Here is a 25,269-nt window from a genome sequence, read left to right on the forward strand (position 1 = left end):
TGAAAATGAGGAGAGGGGGGGGAGAGAGAGAGAGAGAGAGAGAGAGAGAGAGAGAGAGAGAGAGAGAGAGAGAGAGAGAGAGAGAGAGAATTCAAGGAAAAGCGGAAGAGAGCAAAGAAATGATTCAAAATAAACATAAAGACACATGCATGCAGGAGGTAGTGACAAGGTACAGTACACCATGAAGTCTGGAGTGTTCATTTAACTGTGAAAGGGTCAAAATGGGCCTTCAAGGGTTTTTGCTGTGTATTGACAATTAACATTTGAACTTTAGTTTCAGCGTTGGAGCACCGCGTGGGCGAGTCTCCGACTTCCTATCCTGGGTTTAGGTCATGGCTTTTTGTAGGTCTGGACATGACATGACACATGGCTTGTATCATGTCACTTGTAGATCACATTGCAAAAAAAACGTTGTGAGCTTGTAGATCTGCTACTTTCAGTAAACGTTCCCCTTCGGAATAGCGATGCTGGGTTCAAGCTCTGCTGCAATTTACTGGCAACCACCTCCCAGAACTGGCAGTGGATGTTGCAAGGCACACCATTCACCCAGGCACTGTGTGTACTGTATCTATCTCCACCAGGAAGGCAGATGTGCATGCAGCACAAGAGCTCACGGCAGATCAAGTTTCACATTTTCCTTAAAACTAGCCAAATCTATGTTTTTAATGTATCTAATATCTATTCAAATACTGAAACGTCCATATTTTACGTTCTATCCCACCCCCACCCCCCACACCCGGCCCACCTTCTTCTTTGGCAGTTGTTTTGTTACGCCTTGTACAGACCAAACAGAGACATCTGAATGTATAACAATAATAAAGAGGAAGAAAAGAACACAGCTGTATTAATTGGAAGGTGCTTTTCTGCCCTGAACGAGGCGGGGGCTGAATTAGAGGGCTCTGTTTTGACTCACACCTCTCTGCTTGTGTGTTGTTTCTTTCTCTTCTTATTCTTCTCCCAGTCCCTCCCTCCCTCCTTTTTTTTTGTTGGTAGGACCCAGTTATTATGTTTTACTGTTGTTTTCTTGAACTTTACAAGGTGGCCGCTCAGGCTCTGCTCTTTGATGAGGGTTGGAGAGGGGGACTTCTTAGAGAGAGAGAGAGAGAGAGAGAGAGAGAGAGAGAGAGAGAGAGAGAGATGGGGGGGGGGGGGGGGGGGGGTGAGAAGGAAGTTTAAGAAGAGGAACTGGTTTGCTTACAGCTGCCAGATCTAGATATTAAAGCCAGGCCGCGTGGTGAAAGATGAACACTCACACACAAAAAGGAGGGAGTACACACAGCGAAAGCAAAAGAACCATAGAAACTGAGGAGCCGACTGATTGAGAACAAACAATATGTATGTGACTTTAAACAGCATCATTTAGAAACAATATGCTTCAATTCAAACATCTCGTGAAAGAGCGCGTAATCCCTCAAAACCCCTGCGAAACGTAAATGCACAGAAATCTATCTATCTACAGATCCATTGTGATGTAATAGTGGGCCAGTGGAATATTTTTATATAAAAAAATGAGGGAAAAAAAGGATTAGAAACAAATGTTTGCACTCATGTGGATATAATCAAGTTCAAGTCCAGGACTGTGCTGTACTGTGCTGGTCTGTATGCTGTGTTGTGTTGTGTTGTGTTGTGTTGAGTACTGTACTTAAGTACAATTTTGAGGTACTTTTACTTTACCACAGTATTTCCAATTGTCTACACGTTTACTTCTACTCCACTACAACTCAGAGGCAAATATTGTGCTTTTACTCCACTGCAATTATTTGAAAACTTTAGTTACTTTGCAGATCTCAATTATTACATTATAAAACATACACTAACCACTTTAGCCCTATGTTATACCTAAGCTACTTGAAAATAGCCGATCTACAAGTTCACAACGTGTCGCATCGCAACGCGTTGTGAGCTTGTAGATCGGCTATTTTATTTTATTAGATCGGCTATTTTATTTCATTTTATTACTTTTACTTTTGGTACTTTAAGTACATTTTCATACCAATACTTTTGTACTTTTACTCAAGTAAATTAGGGACTTTTACTTGTAACAAAGTACATTTTTTACACCACTGTGTGCTGTGCTATGCTGTGCTGTGTTTTGCTATGCTGTGTTTTTCTTTGCTGTGCTGTGCTGTGCTGTCCAGTGCCTTGTTGTTTAGCTGTACTATGCTGTGCTGTGTGATACTGTGCTGTGCTGTCCAGGCCTTTCAGCTGAGCAACGTTAGTGGGGTACTCAAAACCCACTCTCCTCTCTCCCCCCTTCTCTCTCTCGCTCTTCCTCTCGTTCCAAGAACCAGCCGCAAAGGACTGAATGTTTCTGGGCGAGCTCAAAGCGCTTGTAGAGGAGTGAGGAGATGGGTGGGAGGGTGGTTTCTCTCTCTCTCTCTCCCCCTCCCTCTGTTTTTTTTTTTTTTTTCGTCCTCGTTACTGGCAGGAACCGACAGCGAGACGATCTGCTTTCAATTACCTCTGGAGGATGATGTTAGCCCTCTTCCTGTGCGTTATGTCTTGCACATGCACACTCCAAAACATCCTGCAGGCTCCCCAGCCGCCTGTCCTCTCTCATCCCTCCTTCTCTCCCTCCCTCCCTCCCTTCTGCTTATCCCTCTTTTCCTTCCCTCCCTTCATTCCTTCCGATGACCCCCCCCCCACATCCATTCAGAGTAAAGTAATTCATCTCTTCTCAAGAGACAGAGGACAGAGGGTGAAGTGGCCGCCGAGTCATTTCCATCCCACTCTTCCTCAGCGCGCGCGCACAGACACACGCGCACAGACACACACACACACACACACACACACACACACACACACACACACACACACACACACACACACACACACACACACACACACACACACACACACACACACACACACACACACACACACACACACACACACACGTGGGTAGCTGGTGGGTCAGGGGTTTGACGATATGTTGTTAGGGAGACATGGTTGTTGTTGACAAAGTCTTATTTGTTGCTTGTTTCAGTCTTTGAATGGGGGTTACATGATTCGATGCGAGGCACGTTTTGAGCAAAGGTATAAATACGTACAGGTAGCTTTGTGCTCAAGAGTGGCCGTCCTTAATCCTAGTAAACAACAAGACTGCTGTGGGATTTCTATTCTATTCTGCCAAGGAGTCTATCCACTTTCAACATGGCGTGCCTATTTTGGGCATGTCATTATAGGCAAAACATCCTATATTAAAATTGGCTTAAGGGAGGACCGGCCGGCCGGCAGACAGATACAGAGATCTCCATATATGGGCATATCGGTCGAATCAGCGGTGCGACGTAGATGTGAGAGCCGCTGCGAACCTCTAGTTTTAAGAAATACCAAAAATAGTTCATCTACAACAGTGGTTCTCAAACCTTTTCATGTCAAGGACTCCCTTATTTACACTTATTAGCCCACGGACCCCCATTTGAAAAGATATGCCAGGGACCCCCATTAGAGAAGATTTTTACGTCTCTAGCAGTGATTCTCAACCATTTCTAATTTCAAGGACCCCAATTTTGCCATGCATTAGGCTACGGACCCCCATTTAATGACATTTCTATCTCTGGGACCCCAATTTATGTTGTAAAATCAATGTTAATTTAACTCAGAGACTGTACAAATGGAACCAAATGGGCCCATAAGGGTCCATTTGGTTCCTAACTATCTATCATTTAGCTGGGGACCCCCTGGAACTCCCTCAAGGACCCCTGGGGGTCCCCGGACCCCACTTTCAGAACCCATGATTTACAAGCTATCAACACTACGCGATCAGCTATTTTTTTCACACGCAATCATGACCACAGGAGACAGATGTGTACAGTGGGCTGAATCTATGGATGCTTGTCACTCTCTTCTGTCCATAGCTCTCTCACCTTGGGGACGTCAATGGCCACCTCCCTCATGGCACTGGGTTTGACGACAGACATGGCCCACTCGAGGTCCCGGAGGGTGACGGTCACTCGTCCCTTGAGCTCACCGTCCGTGGGCTGGTGGCCAGTGCCCAGAGCTCGCCTCAGCGCATGCAATCCTGCACAAAACCAGAGAGAATATGAATTTACACATTTATCATACCGGAACTAACCACATGAGCCTGAGCATCCCTATTCAGGACATGTCATAATAGGCGAACATTTGGCACAAACAGGTGAACACCTGGCGAAAACAGCAGATCTACAAGCTCACGAATGTTCGCACCATCGGGCGTATTTTTTGTGCAGCGTACAGGACCGACTGACTGCTCACGATTGGCCCATCGGGCGATCGGATGAATTCCGACGCCATGTCAGTGTCTTTTTTCCTCGCTGCACCTGCACCAAGTAGCAAATGACAAATGCTGTAAATGCTGTGTGTGAAAAACGCAGACTGTAATGTATGTACAACCACGAATTGCACGCACGCCTGAACCAAAGTCATGTCTATCTCCTCTGCACCATTCCCTTCAGCACAGCCCTTCAGTGACCCCCCAAAATAATCATATTTGAACTGGGGACCCTCCGCCCTGACAAGCACTTGCAATGTAGGAGTTGAGGCATTACATTTTGTTTGACTCGGTTCCACAGATAAATATTGTGAAAATAGCAGATCTACAAGCACACAACGCCTTGCGTTGCGAGGCGTTGTGAGCTTGTAGATCGGCTATTTTCAAAATGTTTACCTCCTTCTAATATCATTTGACAATTTGGCCAATGTTTGACCAGTCTTTACAGTATAGTTTGTTGATTACTCTTTTTCTCTTTTTGAGGTATTAACAAGGTCTTAAAAGTCCTTAAATTGTCACTTCACTGTAATCTGGGGACCACTGAGCTAGAGCACAATAATACATACAAATTGATTTCATTTGCTGGCCCTGCTGCAGGTATTGCTTCTATTCCTTTCATTGACTATGAGACAGAAAAGTGTCATCTGATTGCATCAAACGACAGTAAACTCACCAATATTGTACACCAAGGACAGCTTTGGTTCTCCTCTTTATCTCTGTCTGTTTCACCAAAATCCATCACTGTCATTATGAGCTACTTTTTTGTCAAGTCTGTGAAGCAATGATTCACGCCGGGGCGTGAGTGAAGTTGTGTTTGGGGTGCGCTCGTTTTAAATCACTCAACGTCCGGCATGTGTGCATTTTCGAAACAGGTGGTAACGCAGGACGATGAGTGATTTAAAACGAGCGCTCAACAAAACAACTTCGGCTGCCACGCCGAAAACACGCAGGTATTGCAGGTGGTAATGTTTTCTTGAAAAATGTACTTAAAGTGTACTACGTTGGTTCCATTGCTCCTAGCCGGAACACGATCAATTGATTGATCGTAACATGAAAATCTGAAAATGCACACAGTCCACCCATCTGACCACTTAACCCCTGTCCTACACAGTTAGGTATATTTGACGTGCCTATCCAAATGAACATCAAAATAAAGAAAACATTGTTTTTAAAAGGAAAGGAAATTGGCATTCAACAGGCAGCGCTAATGCAGTCATGGCTTAGGGGTTTTAATTCACCCCGCTCCAGATTTTACTCAGGCTTGTACACGCAGCAAATGACACACGTCTAATGAACGCAAATCTCAAAATGAACCTCTAATTCCCTCTTTTTGACGGCGAGAATAATTGGCCGCGCATTACCGGGGAAGAAAAGGCGAGTAGGCCGAGGGGAAGTGTAATTAAAGCACTTAAGGTTTTGAACGCCCTCGGCGTCTGTGCGTTCAGTGCCCGCCTCAGATCAAATCAAGAGACACAAACTGAGGAGATGACACTTATCACTGATAAAGGGCTCTTTATTGGTATATGGTTGCTGTTGTTGTGACTAAATAATAACTTCACTGGATTCATTGGAACACAGGTTCTTTTTTCCCCCATTTCCTGGAAAGAACAGTTTTGGTCATACAAGGCTTCTGCTCGACGGCAACATTATACTCCATTGCACCAAATAGAGCAGATCTGCAGGCTAACAACGTGTCATACACACAGAGCTAATATTATCTGTCCAAGCAATAAAGGGTACGTTAAAGACACATTAAACATGGGTCTAAAACCACCAAACGCACAATATTTGTCATTGCATGCGGTTGGAAAACAGGACCTCTCTGACTGACGAAAACTAGTGCAACGGATGCACATTCCACAAACACAAATAGGTGAAACTGGAATATATGCTGGAAAATATGTTGCCTTTGTGTGCTTTGGTGTTTAAATACTTGCTGTTCTAGAGATTTGCATCTACTGAGAGATGGAAACGAATCCATCAAGAGTGGAGGCTTGTGAATGATGTTCAACATCTTGCTACAGTGTATTCCCCACAGTTCTGTTTTGAATACGACATGAAACAAGTTCATTTATGGAACCAACAACAAATGGAACTAAATGGACCCTTACAGACGTGTGACTCTCAAGTGTACAAATAGAACCGAATGGACCCTTACTATGTGTAACTCTTTGAGTGTACAAAATGGAACCAAATGGACCATTACAGTGTAACTCTATGGACCCTGTGTAGGTGTGCAATGACGATGCAGAAATCCCCCTCTCCCCAGCCTGGAGCCAGCTGGGTTGATTTACGCCATGCAGTTCAGAGGACACAGGTACGAGGCAGAAATCACATGGTGAATGAGCACAGCCACATAACCGTTTCCTCAACGCACATGTGCACCCGTCACACACACGTCTCTCTTGCTCTCCAATGCTCTCTCTCACACAGGCACGCACACACACAATGGTTTGCATACACTCAAGCACACAAGCGGCCTCCTCCGTTGAGTTAAGGGGGTTGGTCGGGTTTGAGAGGAGGAGGTGGTGGTGGTGGTGGTGGTGGTGAGGGGGGGGGGGGACCGGAGGGGAGCGGACGTTGGGCCAGGGGGCGGGGGCCCGGGGCCAAGGAGCGGACGAGAGGGGATTTACGATCAGACAAGACTGCATCCTGTTTATATTTTCCAGGACCCAACAGAGGAGCGAGGGACAGACGGGGAGAGAGAGAGAGAGAGAGAGAGAGAGAGAGAGAGAAGCAGAGAGAGAAGCAGAGAGAGCAAAGAAGAAAAAAAACATTGAGTCTTCAGAGAGAGAGAGAGAGAGAGCGAGAGTCAGGCAAGGCTGATGCGTTCGCCAGTCCGAGGACCCTGGGGAGCCATCTCTCTCCGTTTCAGTGTCCCCCTATCCTGCCCTTTCTTTCCTTCTCTCTCTCTCACTCGCTGCTTCCCTCCTTCGCCATGCCTCCTGACTCTCCTCCCGTCTCACTCTCTCCTTCCAGAGGTCCAGACATCACATCCATCTACCTTGGCTCCTGGCTGGGTGACTGGGCCACCTCTTCTCATGCATTAGCCCTGCAGCCCTCAACACACTGCTCAAGACGTGTGCACAAAAACATCTGCTCCCAGTCCCGGGGACCAGGCAAGAAAAGGCAGGATGTGGACGCCGGAGCAGGAGGTTTGTGTGCGCACGTGCACATGCCCGTGCACGCATGCGTGCGTGTGTGCGTGCATGCGCGTGAGAGAGTGAGTACCAGTCACACCACCATATGTGCTGCCCCATTACCCTGTGTCACCTGGTCCTACAATATAAGTAGAAGTATGAAACAGCAGTTCAGAAAGGTGAACATTTTCCCAGCAACATTACAATTCTTGTCAATTATTATGTAAATACATAAAAAAGGTTGTGTCATTTGGACCATCGTTTTCTTAAGATTCAGAGAACCCATCTTCCAAAATACTGTAGAACACCATAGGAACCAACGTAGTATACTTTAACATCGTATTTACTGGGAAATAACTACTTCCATTATGGGAACCAAAGGCCCTTGTACAAGTGCAAAAGGATCAGGCAAACTAGGGTGACCAGTTCATCCTTCAGCTTAGTTCAGACCAAAGATTTGCAATGAGACAAAACCAGGTTAGAAAATTGCTTTTCGGTGATGCCGGCCGATTGACTTTCATGAGATTCAACTTGTCAAATTGCATGCAACATGTTTCAGAATATGTCATATTGTGATTTATCCTCCCGCTGTGCTGCTACTATGCCGTGGTGGGGAGGCTTGCGTGCCTCCGTGACTCTGAAGGCTATACCGGCGGGGGTTCATACACCCAGCAGGTGCAACCATGCCAGTTAGGTTTTAGAGTAGAGGTCGGAGGAAAAGCAGCACCTGGTCCTCCAAGTTGGGGGTTGGGCGTGGGGCTAACAACCCCACCCCGTAAAACACTTTCAGTTACAGAAACGGGAGAGGAAAGTTCTTCAGCTTGAAGACGCATGACGTTGTGTGGTGAAAGCCAGGAGCCCCTGGAAGCCGCAGGACCGACCACCCTTCTCTCAACCAGGAAAAACATAACCATCAGAACATGGAATGTAAGCACAGTATACCAAGCAGGAAAACCTGCGCAAGAGATGAAAAACTACAATCTTGCACTATTGGGAATCAGCGAGCCAAGATGGACGCAATCAGGACAGAAAAGATGACGATGCCCCACACACATAAGGGGTAGCTCTCATGCTATCAAGACCCACAGAGAGAGCATTGAAAGAATGGGAGGCCCATGGACCAAGGATCATCACAGCATCATTCAGAACAACTAAGGAGAAGATCAATATCATCAAATGCTACGCACCAAATGACAGTGAAGAAGCAAAAGAGGAGTTCTATCTATATATCTAGCAAGCAGGATTTTAAAAAATCGGTCAAGTGTCAACCAGATTGCCACTCTCACACAAATGGAACTTTGTAGACTACGAAAGGGCATTTGACAGGGTACACAGGGAGACCACCGGGAAGCTATTGAGACACTATGGAGTGCCCACTAAGCTAGTGAAAATAATTAAAGACAGCTATTCTGGAATGACTTGTAGAGTGATACACGATGGACAGCTCACAAACCAGTTTGAGATCAAGACTGGGGTCAGACCGAGTTGTTTACTATCCCCATTCTTCTTTTTACTAGTCCTCGACTGGATAATGAGAACAACCACAGAAGAAAGAAAGAACGGAATTCAGTGGACTTTATGGACACAGCTAGACGACCTGGCACTACTGTCACATAGGCAGCACCAGATGCAAGAAAAGACCAAAACACTGGCAGAGACTTCCTCACAAGTAGGACTTAACATCCACACTGGAAAAACAAAATCCATGAGGATAAATATGACCAGTGCAGAGCTAATCATCCTAGGTGACGCCATGCTAGAAGAAGTAAGAGTCCTTCACCTACTTGGGGAGTATCATCACCAATCAGGGTGGTACGGATGCAGATGTGAAAGCAAGGATAGGCAAGGCAAGGACAGCATTCCTGCTGCTCAAGAACATCTGGCGCTCTAGAGAGATACAAGAATCTTCAACTCCAATGTCAAATCAGTCCTGTTTTTTGGGGCAGAGACTGAATATACACTGGCCAGACAAGATCAGGAATAACGATCTATGGATGAAGACCAAACAACTCCCAGCGGACGAGGAAGATGGAGATGGATCGGGCACACACTGCGCAAACCAGTGTCAAATACCACCAGACAGGCTCTGACTTGGAACCCGCAAGCGAAGAGAAACAGAGGCCGGCCCAAAACCACCTGGCGGCGGGATCTCTAATCTTCCTAGTAGATATACTTTGGGAGGTGTATGCATTCCTATGCATCAAATCATGAACTAGTTGAACCAGATGAACTACAGTATGGATGAATTTCATTCAGTTTTAGTTTAATACTTTGTTTTTATCTGGGTATGCTTATTTTTATAGCGTGAATTCTTGGTTTTTAGGACCTTTTATTCAGGTCAATAGGGTATGTTTCTGCACTGTTTGTTTGTTTTTATTCTTTTATGAATTCTGCTGTCTCTTACTGGGAGAAACATAATTTTGTTTATTTTTCTAGCACTGCTTGCAGATGGAAAACAAATGACAAATAAAGCAATCTTGATCTCGATCTTGATCTCCAGGCAGACACCAAGAGACTGGGATACACCTGGTCGCAGATAGAAAAGAACGCCATTGACTGAGAACTCTGGAGGTCCCTTGTCAATGGCATATACCCTGGTAAGGGAAATAACAACTGATACTGTATACAGTAAGTACGTTGAACTATTCTCGCCATGGACGCTTAGTGCTATAATGTAAAAGTACAGCAACAAACAAACATTGGAAAACAAAAAGTGGCAAACGGTTTGTAAACCTTTGAGACACAATGATCTAAAACTAGTATCTACAGTAAATCTGCTATTTCGTCCAGCAGAAATGTGGAGGTTTGCAGGGAAACAGCTTGACCGAGAGGAAAAATGGAAGAGGGCCGTAAGCCGCAGAGCGCTCACTGCATCCAGGCCGGCCTGCCCCGAGGGCAGCGGAAACTTGACTCAACGACGTGACTTAAGGATTGGTGCTTCAGGGATTCTCTCTCTCCTGACTGCTCTTGGCTCACAGCAAGCACACATTTGGTTTAGCTATGAAAACATCCGATGGGAAGAGAAAGAGAGGGGTGGGTGGGGGGGGGGGTAAAACACAATTTAATCTGAACCTTATGCAGACTGGTGTTTTTTTCCCCCCTTTCCTTTTCTTTTTTTTTGTTCCCTTCTTTGGAGAATGCTTCACATTCGCCAGCAATCTAGTGGGAATTGAGAATAAGGGGCCCCGCTAAACACAGCCAAGAATGCACATTTGCAAAACATCACACCATCAGGCCCAAAAACTAGGTACGGAAGACGAGGGATGAAGCCATTCAACATGGCTACGATTTGGACGGGGAGGGAATTGGAGGCAGAGGGGGTAGACAAGAGTACAGTACAGGTTGAGGAGAAGGCAGACACATATTCACCACGAGAGTGGAGGTGGCGAGCGGAGGAGAGGAGGAGGAGAAGAAGAAGAGAGGGATGGTCTTAATTACGGTAGGTACATGCAAAACTGAGCTTCCCCAAAATCAAGCGCCCCTCCAAAAAGGGGTCAACTCTATGCTGACCTCCCCTCCCTCATGTGCAACCTCCCGAACAGAAACCCTGACTTGAACCCCTCAACATTGAAAAGCAACTAACCCCACAGCAGAAGACAAGACATACTTACATTGACTATTTTAGTATGCATAATGGTGGTGCTCTTCTCTAGTGGTTAACCTACCATATGACAGGATCAATCCCAGCAGGTATCCTGTCAAAGCGCCCATAACCACTTAAACCCTCTCGTCTTAGTGAAACGGACTTGGGTTACAACTGCACTCAGACCGTTTTTTCGGCCCCAGTCTACAACAAATCTCTCTTCGCCACAAATAGACAATCTATAAGCTCGTAGATCTGCTATTTGGGGCGAAAGTTCCCCCCAGAATAGTGATGCTGGGGTTCAGGTGGTTAATAAAGAGTGCCTGGTCACTCACTTTAAGTCATTAAGTGCCAGCAATTTGATTTAAATGTAAAGGCCAGTCCACACCAATGATTTGCCAGGCAAACACAACCGGTGCCATACGTGGCAGAAAGAAATGGAAGCGTTCTGAGTTGACCCGTTGCAGGTCGGGGCAGTTTGGGGTTTCTGTTGCGAGTGTTGCAATCCGTTGCCTTGTGAATTATTGGTGTGACTGCATGGGCTTAACATTGCAAAGTGGACTGGTAGTGACACCACACTTTTGAGTGTGCGTGATCATACTGCTATATTATCTTAGTAAACATGTAACGATTTAATGTAAATCGATTTAAAACGATTCAAGCGGTGACAATTTAAATCGATTTAATAAAACATTTATCGCGATGCAAACAGCAGGAAAAAAACAAGAAATGGAATTGATAAAAGAATAGTTTTCAGTCATTGGCTGTCTGTATTGAAAAGAGGATAAGAGAAAACACAGTATTGTAAAAAAAAAAATAAAGAATACAAATAAAGAGAAGAAAATACTGGATATGTGTGAGAAATAAAAATGTTGTGTTTGTGTTCTGGAAACAAATTTTGTGTTTAAAAAATGTAGAAAAGTCGTATTGTGAATCTACTATCGTAATTCGAATCGTATCGTGAGTTGAGTGAATCGTTAAATACCAATATCATATAGGGTGGACAATATACAGTATTGATATTATCAATATCATCAATCGTCGGGACTAGATAGTGTCTGTTGATTTGGATACCGTAATATGGTGATAGTGTTGTCTTTTTCTGGTTTTAAAGGCTACAGTAAAGTGATTGTTATTTTCGGAACTTACCCGCCTGTTCTAGCTGTTCTATGATTCGCCTTTAACCACTTAGTTATTACAGTACATATCGTCGCTGTTGGGCAGAAACTTAATATGTCCATATTCAAACTTTTTGTGTTTTTTCGTAAATTAATGCCCTACTTGTTCATACTACAGTGTCACACAAAAGTAGGAAAAGTAGCAGATCAGCAAGCTCGTTTTGAGCTTGTTGATCTGCTACTTTAGCATTTGAATCCTGAAAAGTAACAGTAATCCTGAACGACATATGAGGTTTCAACCCGACAGAAATGATATGCATTACTTATAATTATTTATCAAAAATCAATACAGAGGTATTTGGTCAAAAATACAATAATAATTTATTTTGTCCATATCGCCCAGCCCTATATTATCATACTTTTTATAAGGATTATTTTCCTTTTTTGGATTTTCATGAAGAAAAAAATGATAATTTACATTCATTCATGCCACTGCATGTGATATAATCTTATTGAGAATCACCTGAGAGAAGAAAAAAAAATATCTAAGAAAAATTTAAGAAATAAATCAATGGAAAAGCCTGATGGGTGAGGAAGCTAAACGTTCCAAAAGAAGACTTCAGAAGCAGAATCTCTGACAAGGGCTCCAGTTGTCAACGACAGCAGTGCATCAGCAACAGTGTGTCAAAAGACTCTGTCTGCACCCCAACACAGCATTCCGCCCGGATCTCATCAGCAAGAGTGTGCATGTGGGTGTGCAGTGGTGGAAAAAATGTTTTACTTAAGTAAAAGTATTAATACTGCAATGTCGAAATACGCTGTTACAAGTAAAAGTCCGGTAATCAAAATGTGCTTGAGTAAAAGTACAAAGGTATTGGCATCAAAATGTACTTAAAGTAAAGTACCGAAAGTAAAAGTACTCATTATGCAGATGTCCCATTTCAATTTTCAAATGTATAAAAAATATTTTGAAAATAGCAGATCTACAAGCTCACAATGCGCTTTTGAGCTTGTAGATCGGCTATTTTTGCTACTTTTGTGTGACACTTTTGTTGCTACTTTTGTGTGAGTGTGGAAATAGTGGCCCTCTCCATCATCAAAGTTGCCCACCCCTGATCTATACTTGAGAGTCAAGCACTGGCGTTGAGTACTTTGTCCAGCACTGGTGTTGTTGAGGTACATCCCAGCTCTGTCCTCAGATGAATGGTGAAATACTTTTGGCATTACACCACTACAGAAAGGAAAAAGACACAACAGGAACGTTTTCATTACTCGCCTGGGCTTCCGGAGTGCTCTCTGCACCTGTATTTACAATAGCCAACATCTGTTCCCCCCCCCCAGCTCAAACACTGCAATATGTGCTCTTTAAGTGTGCACAGCCACGCACACACACACACCAAACATACACGTGTAAATGTGCACGCTAACACCCCACACAAACTAAAAAACGTGTAAATGTGCACATGCACAAATCTAAGACAAACACACTGACATAGACAGACACCACACACACACTCACACATGCGCGCGCACACACACATGCGCACGCACGCGTGCATACACAGCTGTCTTTGGGTAAAGGTAAGTGCCAAGGGTTAAAGAGTACGAGGCGAACATTTCCGGATTTTATAAACAGAGGCCCCAAATAAACTTCACATGCTGATCCCCTGCGATATTTATGTGACCTGTCCTGAAATTCCTCAAGTGTCTTTAAAAGGACAGGGGAGTCGAAAAAAGCGCTTTATATGGGAACGGCTGCCTCTGCAAAACGCCGCGGAGCATTTAGTCACCCGCGTAGCTTATTCTTCGTCTTCCAAGCACACAATTTATGTCAAACAATACAATACTCTGCTCGGTTTCCTCACATTCTTTCTAGCCCTTCCTCAAGGCCTACTGTATACAACGGGGTCATCTCTAGGGTTGTCACCATCATGACATTTCACTTGACGGATTCATTGTCACACAAACAGTTGCAATTGACGATTTAATGGTGTTTTTGGCATTGAACATTGGGACATACTGTATGAATTAAAAAGGAAAATCCTTTTGCCTTTTAGGCTTTGTGAACAAAAATGCTCAGGGCATATATAACAAATAACTTAAAAGAAATGACTGACATGTATAATATTTGTATAAAGTACACTTAAAAGGATGCCTGGGAGGAGGAATTGAGTTGTTTTTTATTTGCACATGCATTCCATACATGCCATAGGGCCGGACCACACGTGGACAAATTACATCATCATCTTGCGACGCCGACGGAGTAAAAGATGAACTATTTCTAAAATAAATAAAATATTGAAGGTGTTTTTAATTTGAGTTATAGGGGGCAATTATAATAACAAGTATGACCAAAGTCATAATAAAGCCGCATGTTGCAGGCTTTTTTGGCCCCAATATTTTCATAGACCTGATTACTTGTTTTTTGGATTGCTTGTTTCTCTCGCCAACCTGGCAACATTTAGCGTCGCAAATTAACGCTCTAATGTTTTTTATATAAGTAGTGGCAACATTTTGTGACACCACATGGGTCTTCCCAACAATAGCTAAGATTGAAGTCAGTGTGAACATGGGCAAATAATAATAACTTAATAGCCAAACTAGGTCTAATGAAGCACGCTAGCATTTAGGCTAACCATCCTGGCTGAAGCTGTCTCCCTTTCTCTCTCTCTCTGCTGTGTAACTCCGTGCGTTGCCTTGTTGTGGTTTCTGTTCGTCCATGCTGGCCCCTAATATGGTGTGCTTCCGGGTGGTTCAACCTAACTTAACAATGAGGATTGTTCTGATTGGATGCCTTCCCAACTAGTCCCTCAAAAAGAGTAATTCTGATTGGATCTCTTCTCCATTCGTCCCGCCCTAACATTTTCGTCTCGTCTAATTCGTTGACTAACGTGTCCATTACATTTTCGTCTCCCCATTGGCTTAAAAGGGGAGCTTAAACGGGGGGAAGTGTGATGACAGCCAGGACAGCCAATGACACTTAGGTGTCGACACTTTTGACTCAGGTGTCGAGAATTTTCACTCGGGTGGCGGACTACGACTGGTACTGTATACAGAGCCGCTCGCTAGCGCATGTGGCTAAAAATAGTGGAACTAGCCAATCTACAACATCACAACGCATGATTGTGAGATTGTGGATCTGCCATTTCCGCTGTTTTTAAAAAAGAATGTTTGAAAATATATGAACATTTTGGAAGTGGAAATGATTGATGATTGTGCGGAAAAATGATTACGATTATCTCAAATAATTGTGATCGCGTGATTATGTGATAATTGTGACAGGCCAAGTCATCACCGTTCTTTGTTCTTGGATCGGTTGGTTGGGAAGATCAGCCAATCGGATCCTTCGTCAGTGCTATAGGACTGAAAGGTTTGCTGCTGCACTTTTCACTTGAGCAATTTATAATTATGAAAAAAATAGAACAATATATTTTCTTAATCTCCGTCTTCCTTCCTTTAAGTTTTTGTGGAGCGAGAGTCTTTTTCTATCAATTTACCATATTATAATGAGCAATTATATGAAGATGAAAATGGGTGAAGTCGTCCTTTAAGTATAGTACTGCGTAAATGTACGTGGTTACTCCACCACGGCTCAAAAGGCTTTAACAGGACATTGTGCGCAATTGTGCGTTTATTATTCCCTCATAATCTATATTACGAGGCCCTTCTTTTTTCCAGTGGGCTTCCCCTGTTTAGACTCAAGTCTTGTAAACAGTGTGTCCGGATGTGGCACAAACTAAACAAGCACGCGCAAACATGTGCACTCACGCACATGTGCACATGTTTTTGCATGTATACACACGTCCGCTTTTGCTCATATGCTCCTGCTCGCTGTCTCACACACACACACACACACACACACACACACACACACACACACACACACACACACACACACACACACACACACACACACACACACACACACACACACACACACACACATGCCAATTTACGCTGTTAAGGCAGAGGAAATGAGTCATCTGCCAGCGCTAGGATCATTTGACCGACAGAAGGACGGCATCTGGGAGAAGCACATGACACCTCATGACACATTCCAAGCTTAAACTACAGGAATCCTCCATTTAAAGGTCCCTTCTAATTGGGGTGATGTAATAATAATAATAATAATAATAATGTAGGCCTTATTAATCCCACGGAGGGGGGGATTCAGTTTGAGCTTCACCCAGCTGATGGCTGCCCAGGTGGTCATATTGAGCGCCCAGAGTTAGGGGGTCTCGCTCAGGGACACTTCCGAGACACATAGCCGGGGCCCGGGAATCCAACCGTAGGTCCTTGTGTTTCCCAGGCAGCCTCTCTACCCATTCACTCACATAGCTGTGGTCATCGTGAGAGGTGTAGGGTAAATAGCATGGCAGGAAGTCAATCAGACCTTTGTAACATCAGTCTTTTTGTAATGTATGTAAGGTTTGTTGTCTACTGCAGTGGTTCGCAAACCTTTTCATGTCATTTTGTTCCAGGGACCCCCAGAGGCAAAGGTTTGAGTTACAAAGGTTCGCTTTAAAAATATATATATTCGAAGATTTGCACAAATTTGCCAAAGTATAAAATATGGTTAAAGTGGTTAAAATGATTATGAAGCTGTATTAACAAATGTTGCTGGGGACCACCTGGTATCCCCCCCCAAGGACCCCTGGGGGGTCCCCGGACCCCACTTTGAGAACCAATGGTCTACTGTAAGCAGCGTACAGTACAAGGGATGATGAGCTGTCATGACTTTGGTTTCGATGTCATAAAGACGCGGCTAAACCAGCGGTTCCAAACCAGCGGTTCCAAACCTTTTCTGGATCAAAAAGGCCCCACTTGAAAAACTGAAAAGCGATCGTGGCCGGCCCATCTTACCACTGAAGTTAGTGGTCAGATGGGTGGGCCGTGTGCGCTTTCAGAGCGCGTTCATTTCGATGATCAATCAATCGATCGTGCTCCGGCTTAGATCAATGGAACCAACGTAGTATTTAAGTTCTTATTTATTGGCATCACTATGATTTTTTTTTTCAAGGTTTAGTTTTTTTAATATTAATGTTACATTATCATTCAAATCTTAGCATTTTGCCAATTATTTGGGGTCTCACTTGCAATGCCCTCGTGGCCCACAGAGCTAACAATAACAAAACGACAAAACATTTTGGAAATGCTGACTTATTATTCCTATAGCATTTGTTATACTGCTCAAGCATGTCTGGTCCAGTCAGCGTTGCAATAATTATGTTACAACTACCCCTCATGTATGCCTTTATGTGGAAATGGTCCATATCGTCCATATTTTAACGTTTTGTGTTTTTTCATTAATTAATGCCCTCCTTGATCATACTACAGCGTCACACAAAAGTATACTAAGTAGCAGATCTACAAGCTTAAAGCATGCCGCTTCGTGCTGAGTTTCGAGCTTGTCGATCTGCTATTTTTGCAATTATTTTATTTGAATTCTGAAAAGTAACAGTTTTGGACAGGTTTCCACCTGACAGAGACGATATAACACAGCATTTCAACTTTAATACTAAATGTGGTGAGCTGTATCATGATAAATACTTTGTTGTCGTTTTGTTTTGCTTTTATGTGTAAGTGTTTCTGTCCTCACCTCCAAAGAGGTTTCTGTGAAGACACATTATCACCCTGCTCTGCTGTTCCAAGAACACATGGATGTTATTATTTTTTTCAGGTTACCAATTCACACAGTTACGCCGCTCTTAACTGGGTCTTTTTAGACACTTTCAGATCAGTCAACTGATCACAAATCAGTCAACTGCCAGCTTATCCAGCAATACATCCTTTGCCCACTAGAGTTCACTACTGAGAGTCACCAACATCCCCAAGGAAGCTTAGGTACAAAGTATGTCAGCATGAATATTATACTAACTAGAATATATAGATATGCACCTGACCAATGGGCCTACACTGACACTGTTATGGCATTTCAGCTGATAAACACTACAGGTCTTAATATAAGTACTGTGATGTTGTAGTAGGGAATAAGGCATTAACCCATTAAAACTGGGAAAGCAGGCTATTCAAAAATAGCAGATATACAAGAGCTCATAGCGTATGTATTAAGTCACCATGCCAACTTTGGTGAGGCAATATTGTGTCGTTTTAAAAACATGTATTTCTTTTTAATTTCCTGAAAAGATAATATTTTGTACATAGTTGATTCCTACCCAACAGCAGACTATACAAAATGCTATGATTTTTTTTACTCTATCGGTACTACTCTATACTGGGCATGTCACTATAGGCGAGAATTTTATTTATTTATTTAACACAAATGTTCAAAAATAGCAAGCTCACATAACAAATAACAAGCTCACAACTCCTTGTGGTTAGAATATAAATAAAAATGGGACCCAATGCCTCCCTGCTTGGCACTCAGCATCAAGGGTTGGATTGGGTTAAGTCCCTGTGCTTGTACATCAAGCTGCCTCACGCTACAGAAACAGGACATAGACTCCTGACCTATGTCTCGGGAACTATTGGTTCCCAAGGCTACTTACTTACAGTACTTACAAGCTTACAACGCGGCGCGTTTTGACTTTCCCATTGGTGTGCAATGCAGTACAGTACAGTACAATAGAGTAGAGTACAGTACAGAACAGTACAGTACAGTACAATAGAGTAGAGTACAGTACAGTACAGAACAGTACAGTACAATAGAGTAGAGTACAGCACAGAACAGTGCAGTACAATAGAGTAGAGTACAGCACAGAACAGTACAGTACAGTACAGTACAATAGAGTAGAGTACAGCACAGAACAGTACAGTACAGTACAATAGAGTAGAGTAGAGTACAGCACAGAACAGTACAGTACAGTACACATACACACAGTCTCACATGACAGCTTGGTTTTGTCATCCGTCGCTTTGGCTAGAATAGCCTTGGACAGCTGCACTTTTTAGTCTGTAAGCAGCAGTCTACTGTCCAGGATGTGTGTGTGTGTGTGTGTGTGTGTGTGTGTGTGTGTGTGTGTGTGTGTGTGTGTGTGTGTGTGTGTGTGTGTGTGTGTGTGTGTGTGTGTGTGTGTGTGTGTGTGTGTGTGTGTGTGTGTGTGTGTGTGTGTGTGTGTGTGTGTGTGTGTGTGTGTGTGTGTGTGTGTGTGTGTGTGTGCGCGCGTGTGTGCGTGTGTTCAAATTATCTCTGAAATGTGAACACGACGTATCTGTAAAATGTATGATGTGTATATGTGCGTGCATGCGTGCGGGCATGTGCGTGACATGTGCGTGTGTGTGTGTACGTTATGTGTGTGTTGGCTGGGGATCCAGACAGCTGTGTGCAGGTCTGGCATCACATGTGCGTGACCCTAGCATGGCCCAGCCACCATGTCCCTCCATCTTTATTTTTAAAGGAAGTAGTGCATCACAGATTACCTCCCCCCCCCAAACGGGTCATTGTTACCTGAGCAGGACATGGAAACAACTGGGGTTCCTACTTGAGATGGCATTTCTTTTTTTTTAAGTTTTGTTCCCCTTTATTTTAAAGGGAGGAAAAAACAGATTATTAACTTGCGGGCACGTGTGTTTTGTGCATCTGTGTACCGCCAGGAACACAAACAACTGGAAACACCACCACAGCCAACCAACACACAAACACACACACACACACACTCTACTGGACGGGTTGTCAACGTGTGGTACGGCAGCCCCGAGGGGTCCCTGAGGGAGTTCCAGGGGGTCCAAACCACATCTATAGACGTGTCGCTTCGCGCCGCGTTTCGAGCATGCGGATCTGCTGCTTTTGATGCTTTCGTGTGACGCTGTAGTCTGCTCAAGTAGGGCGTTAATTTACGGAAAAAAAACACCAAAAAAAATAGAATATGGAGGTAAGAGGTTTCTGCCCGACAGCGACGATATCAAACTGGGAGGTCATTGAAATGAACATTTATTTATAAATCACTAGCTCTGCTCTACTTCCACCTGTTTGTCATTGCGTGGTTTCCGTTACTGCAGTGTTGTCATAGGAAGTGCCTAATGTACATCATAATGACCCTGCTGGGTATTAGCACAAGGTCACAGCCACACGTCCCTGTACACGGGGACAGGAAACGACACACACACACACACGTTGGACACGCAGAGGAAGTGTGTGTGTGGAGTGAGGACTCATGTCCTGTCCTGTTTCTTCCCTAGTAGCTCAATGGACGGAGCATGGCTCTTACACAGGCCCGGCTTGAAGGTTCCTTTCCTCGCCTAGATCAGTGGTTCCCAAACTGGGGGTCCCCAAATTATCCTATTCTAACTTTTAACAGGCCAGAGTTACACTCGGATCGTCTGACTTGAGACACATATAGCCAGGATGGTATTGGAGATGGTCAATACTATACTGTTTAGACTGATGATAGGTTCTTGGTTTACCTATGATCCTAGATTACCATCTCTATGCATTTGATGCATTACCTTGTGTTTACCTTGCTTACTGTTAATCACTCTGGATTAAGAGTGTCTGCTAAATGCCTAAATTGTGAATCGTATTGGAACTGCGCCAACCAATCACCCCGGAGTGTGTATTTAAACTCTGACATTGACCATCGACAGTCCATTGGAGTTAAAATCAACACAGCGGATTTTTGCTGTGTATAAAAATGTAAGCATGGTATTCGAGGACACTTTACAACGGCCTATGGAAATGAAAATTGTACACTCTGACGCCTCGCGATGTTATTCCACCATCTCCCTATTGAGCATCCTACTGTACGTGCTGTGTGAACCCCAACGGTTCCATTTCAGCATTTATTTGACCAGGACTTTCTACTGCATACTGTGAAAATAACAAGGCACACATACTGTTGGCATAAGACAGCTGAAACAGGGGAGGACAAAAATAAAGAAAGACAGAGAGAGAGAGAGATATAATCTTCTAGACGGGGTCGTTTTTCCCGTGGCGTACTTATGAGGACCGGCGTGTTTGTCTGGGAGCTTTGGGATTTGGAGATTTTGGGGTTTGAGGGACAAGGTAAATCAAAATGTGTTAATATGGCGTCACAATCACTTTAACCACTTTATCCATATTTTATTCGCTGGCTATTCAAAAATAGCAGATTTACAAGCTCGCAGCGCGTCACTTTGTGCCGTGCTGCGAGCTTGTACATCTGCTATTTTTGATTTTTTTCTTTTTTGAAAAATCTTCGGTGTCCGCTGCTTCCCCCGAGGGGGAGAGAGAGAGAGAGAGAGAGAGGGAAGAGAGGTTTCTCTGAAAACATTGGCAGTCACGTCTGGCCCTTCTCTGCGGACAGTAAATCACGCTCTTCGGCAGAGTGCTTCCGCAGCGCGGTAGCCCCCCGATCCGCTGCTCGCTCAGCTGGTAATGCAATACGCCACGTACCTCAGGCCCCGGGACCACCCAGGAGGCACACGGGGTCACACAGACACGCAGACGTGCACACATGGTTGCAAGCAAACACACACACACACACACACACACGCACAGAAAAACTATTGTGCATGTGACACACACACGGATGCGCACGAGCGCACACACACACACGCACATAAGCCTCATATCCTGGATGTGCTTACTATTGTGGTGGATTGGGTTGTAATGTCAGGGGAGAGGAATTTCACAACAAGTGGTGGTTTTGGTGGTTTTTCTATCAATGGGATTAAAATGCCAGTGAAAATCCTCCGCTTCCTCTCAGAACGTATGTCAATGAATAGGTGCCCCGCTGTGTCTAAAAGCTCCACAAAAAAAGCCGATATCTTACGAGCGAGATCACAATAAAGTTAAAAATAAAAAAAAGTAGTTTGGTGGTAAGAGGGGAAATGCTGCGAAAAACCCCCGAGTTAGGAAATGTGGTTTGCACCAACTTTTAAAAGGAGTTGTGGGATCCACTTTATTGGTTTTACCTATTGCCTACTCCAGGGTAATTGATTACCCTGGCCTATCGCCCCAAGTTCAGTACACATTTTCTTCACAACAACGGACGTACAACATCTAATCGTTTTTAACCATAATCGTTGCTGTCGGGCAGAAACCTCTTATCTCCATATTCTAACCTTTTGTGTTTTTTCATGAATGAACGGCCTACTTGATCATACTACAGCGTCACACAAAAGCATCAAAAGTGGCAGATCCACAAGCTCGAAACGCGGCGCGAAGCGACGCGTTTCGAGCTTGTAGATCTGCTACTTTTGCTATTTTTGAATTTGAATCCTGAAAAGTAACAGTTTTGGACCTACGATATGAGCTTTCCATCCGACAGAGATGATGTATAACCATGTATTTTGCTATAGTTCATTTGAATACACCAGGTTGACAACTTAATACACTCTTTTTAGCTAGCTGTAGCTACCATTTGGGACATGTAAAAACATAATTACATTTCCATGACACATCTGAAAGAAGTCAACTGGGTTGCATCTACAGCACAATACCGGCTCCTATCTTTAACCTGGCCGCTGCAGGATTTCATTTCGTTTCCATCAGTGGCGGAAGAAGTACTCCCGATGTTTTACTTAAAGGAGTAGTTCACCCAAAGTAAATCTTATTTTCTATCAATTACACACCCCATGAAGCCTTTAATTCATGGAGATTTTTTTTGTTTTTGTCGCATTTCTAAGGCAATAATTTGATGACCGGCAGAGTCTCCAGTTCTCCAAGACCCCCCACGTCTTTTGAGGCGATCGCCGGGTGGATCGTTGTGAAGGATAATATTCTATGATTTTTCAAATGTTAGTAAAAACGCTCGAAATTGCTGGCAAGGGCAGCTATAGATGATGTTTTAAATCTGGCAGTTAAAGAGGTACGTTTTGTATTAAGAATCTAAGAAAGTAACTAGTAACTCTAGTTTTCAAATAATTGGAGCTACAAGCTATCTACAAGGCTATCTACAAGCTATCTACAAGGCTGCTGTACTTGTAAGCTTAGTAGTATCGCCTATTTTCAATGCATGACATGCTTCCATAGAAGACATGTTGACTTCTCCATGGAATCCAAATGACTAAAATCAGTCGTGGCGACTGAGAGAACTTCACTCCATGTACTTGCCTGCCTCCTTGCAGACGCCGGCGAGGTCTGCGCCGACGTACCCGTGGGCGGAGTCAGCCAGCAGGGCCAGCTCCTCCGGCGAGGCGCTGCAGGGCACGGTGCTCAGCTGCTTCTGCAGGATGTCCGCCCGCTCTGCCGCACTGGGGACCCCCACCTGGAACACACACACACACACCATCAACATCCTCTATTGGGGATAGAAGAGGGGTTCTCAAAGCAGGGTTCGGGGACCCCCCTCCCCCAGGGGTCCTTGAAGAAGTTCCCCAGCTAAATTGGTTAATATTGCATCATAATCGGTTTAACCACTTTAACCCCATGTTTGACACATTTAGAAAAATCTTGAGAAGACGTGAACAATTTGGAATAATTTAGACATGTTTTAAGACAAATCTTCTCTTCTAGGGGTCCCCGACACAAAATCTTTTCAGATGGGGGTCCGCAGCTTGACTTGAAAACGTTTGAGAACCACTGCGGTAGAATAGGACCGAAACACACATGCTGTAATGCACACATGCAGACATCTGCCTTTGGTTTTCGATGTGGTAAAATTAAAAATAGTCAGGATTTAATACATGGTGAAACACCACAGGACAATGTTCCAAGCAGAAGTACATATTGCAGTAAACATTTATTGCACATTTCCACAAAGAGAGATGCTGACTTTCATACTGACATTCACATCAGGCCAGTGTTTTTTTAAAGCCATACATACCATGGTTATAATGTGAATGCAAACCTGTATTCATAGAAAGAATTGCCGATTGTAGATCGGCTATTTTTGAAAATCTGAGAATAAATAATGAATGAATGATAATAATAATCAATAGTTAAATGTAAAATGTTCACCTATAATGACCAAAATCTGGACGCCAGGTTTTAAGTGGTTAGAATATATTTTTCAGGGTACAGAATTTGCCTCGCTCTGTATTGGGCAATGAGTGTGCACACATCTATAAAATACTACTAGCATGCACCTCGAGCTAAAGTAGGGCAGTGCAATGACCCAAAGGTGTACCGAAAACCGACATTAAAAATAACGAATAACCTAAATATAACACGTTGCGTAAGCTTGTAGATAGAAACACACATCTATAAAAGATTACTAGTATGCACCTCCAGCTAGGGCCGGGCAATTGCTGATTAAATCGAGAAGGGTTTTTCTTCTTTTTTTCTTCTTACAATATTTCAACAAATTGACACCAATTATAAAAATATTTATTTTTATAATCGACTACACCGATCAGTCTGATCCTTTAACCCTGTATTATACTATTTGAGGTGATGTCGCCCAGGCCTACCTCCAGCTCCTTGTCGAAGCGCCCGGGCCGGCGCAGGGCAGGGTCCAGGGCGTGGGGTCGGTTAGTGGCCCCCAGCACCAACAGTTGTCCCACGTGATCTTCCTGGAATAAAGACACAGTACAGTAAGAATCTCAGTGAGGTCCAACTATTTATTTTAACCTTACGACCTGAGGCAGATTCTACAAATGCCTTCTAAATCAGTAGTTTCAAAAAAATTCTGCGCTAAGGACCCTAATCCTAATAATAATTGCCTATTGTTGCTGTCGGGCAAGAAACGCTTATCTCCATATTCTAACTTTTTGTCTTTTTTTGCAAATTAACGCCGTACTTGATCATACTACAGCGTCACACAAAAGCCTCAAAAGTAGCAGATCCACAAGCTAGAAACACGGCGCGACGTGTTTTGAGCTTGTAGATCTGCTACTTTTGCAATTTTTTAATTTGAATCCTGAAAAGTAACAGCTTTGGACATATGAGGTTTCCACCAGACGGAGACGATAAGTAAGCAAAGTATATGGAAGAGAATGGACGACACTTTCCTGAGATCAACAACATCAATGACATGAAACAAACTGTGTCATGTATGACAAGATTAATTCAAAACAAAACCTTAAATTGATTTGCAAATAATATTCGACCCAGATTACGGAGCTATAAGCCTCAGTATTGCCTCTCTTCATGGTGGTCTGCCTTCAGGGAGAGAAATTATGGCTTTTTTCCACCCATCTCCAATACCATGGGATGGGAGAGGGGTGCAAAATTCCAGTTCGAGCAGGAATTCTGAGGACACAGGAAGTGCCCCCCACCCCTCCCCTCTCCCTCCACATTCTGCAGTATCCAATCAGTGCTGCCGACCTCAGCTGAAACAGGCCCAGGGGAGA

At 43.8% G+C, this 25,269-nt stretch overlaps 1 protein-coding gene across 2 annotated transcripts in view; it reads right to left on the reverse strand.

The window, feature by feature from the left end:
* afg2a (AFG2 AAA ATPase homolog A) overlaps window positions 1–25,269 on the reverse strand; it is a 171,314-nt gene that overhangs the window by 133,982 nt on the left and 12,063 nt on the right. For both annotated transcript variants that reach the window (XM_084041957.1, XM_084041956.1), the window contains exons 10-12: window positions 24,388–24,489; window positions 23,090–23,243; window positions 3,870–4,024 (exon numbers count right to left, since the gene is read on the reverse strand). In XM_084041957.1, the coding sequence (XP_083898083.1) occupies window positions 3,870–4,024; window positions 23,090–23,243; window positions 24,388–24,489 (411 nt within the window). The remainder of the gene's footprint in view (window positions 1–3,869; window positions 4,025–23,089; window positions 23,244–24,387; window positions 24,490–25,269) is intronic.

This window comes from Gymnoscopelus microlampas, assembly GCF_963454915.1.
Source record: "Gymnoscopelus microlampas genome assembly, chromosome: 18".
Taxonomy (NCBI): Eukaryota; Metazoa; Chordata; class Actinopteri; order Myctophiformes; family Myctophidae; genus Gymnoscopelus; species Gymnoscopelus microlampas.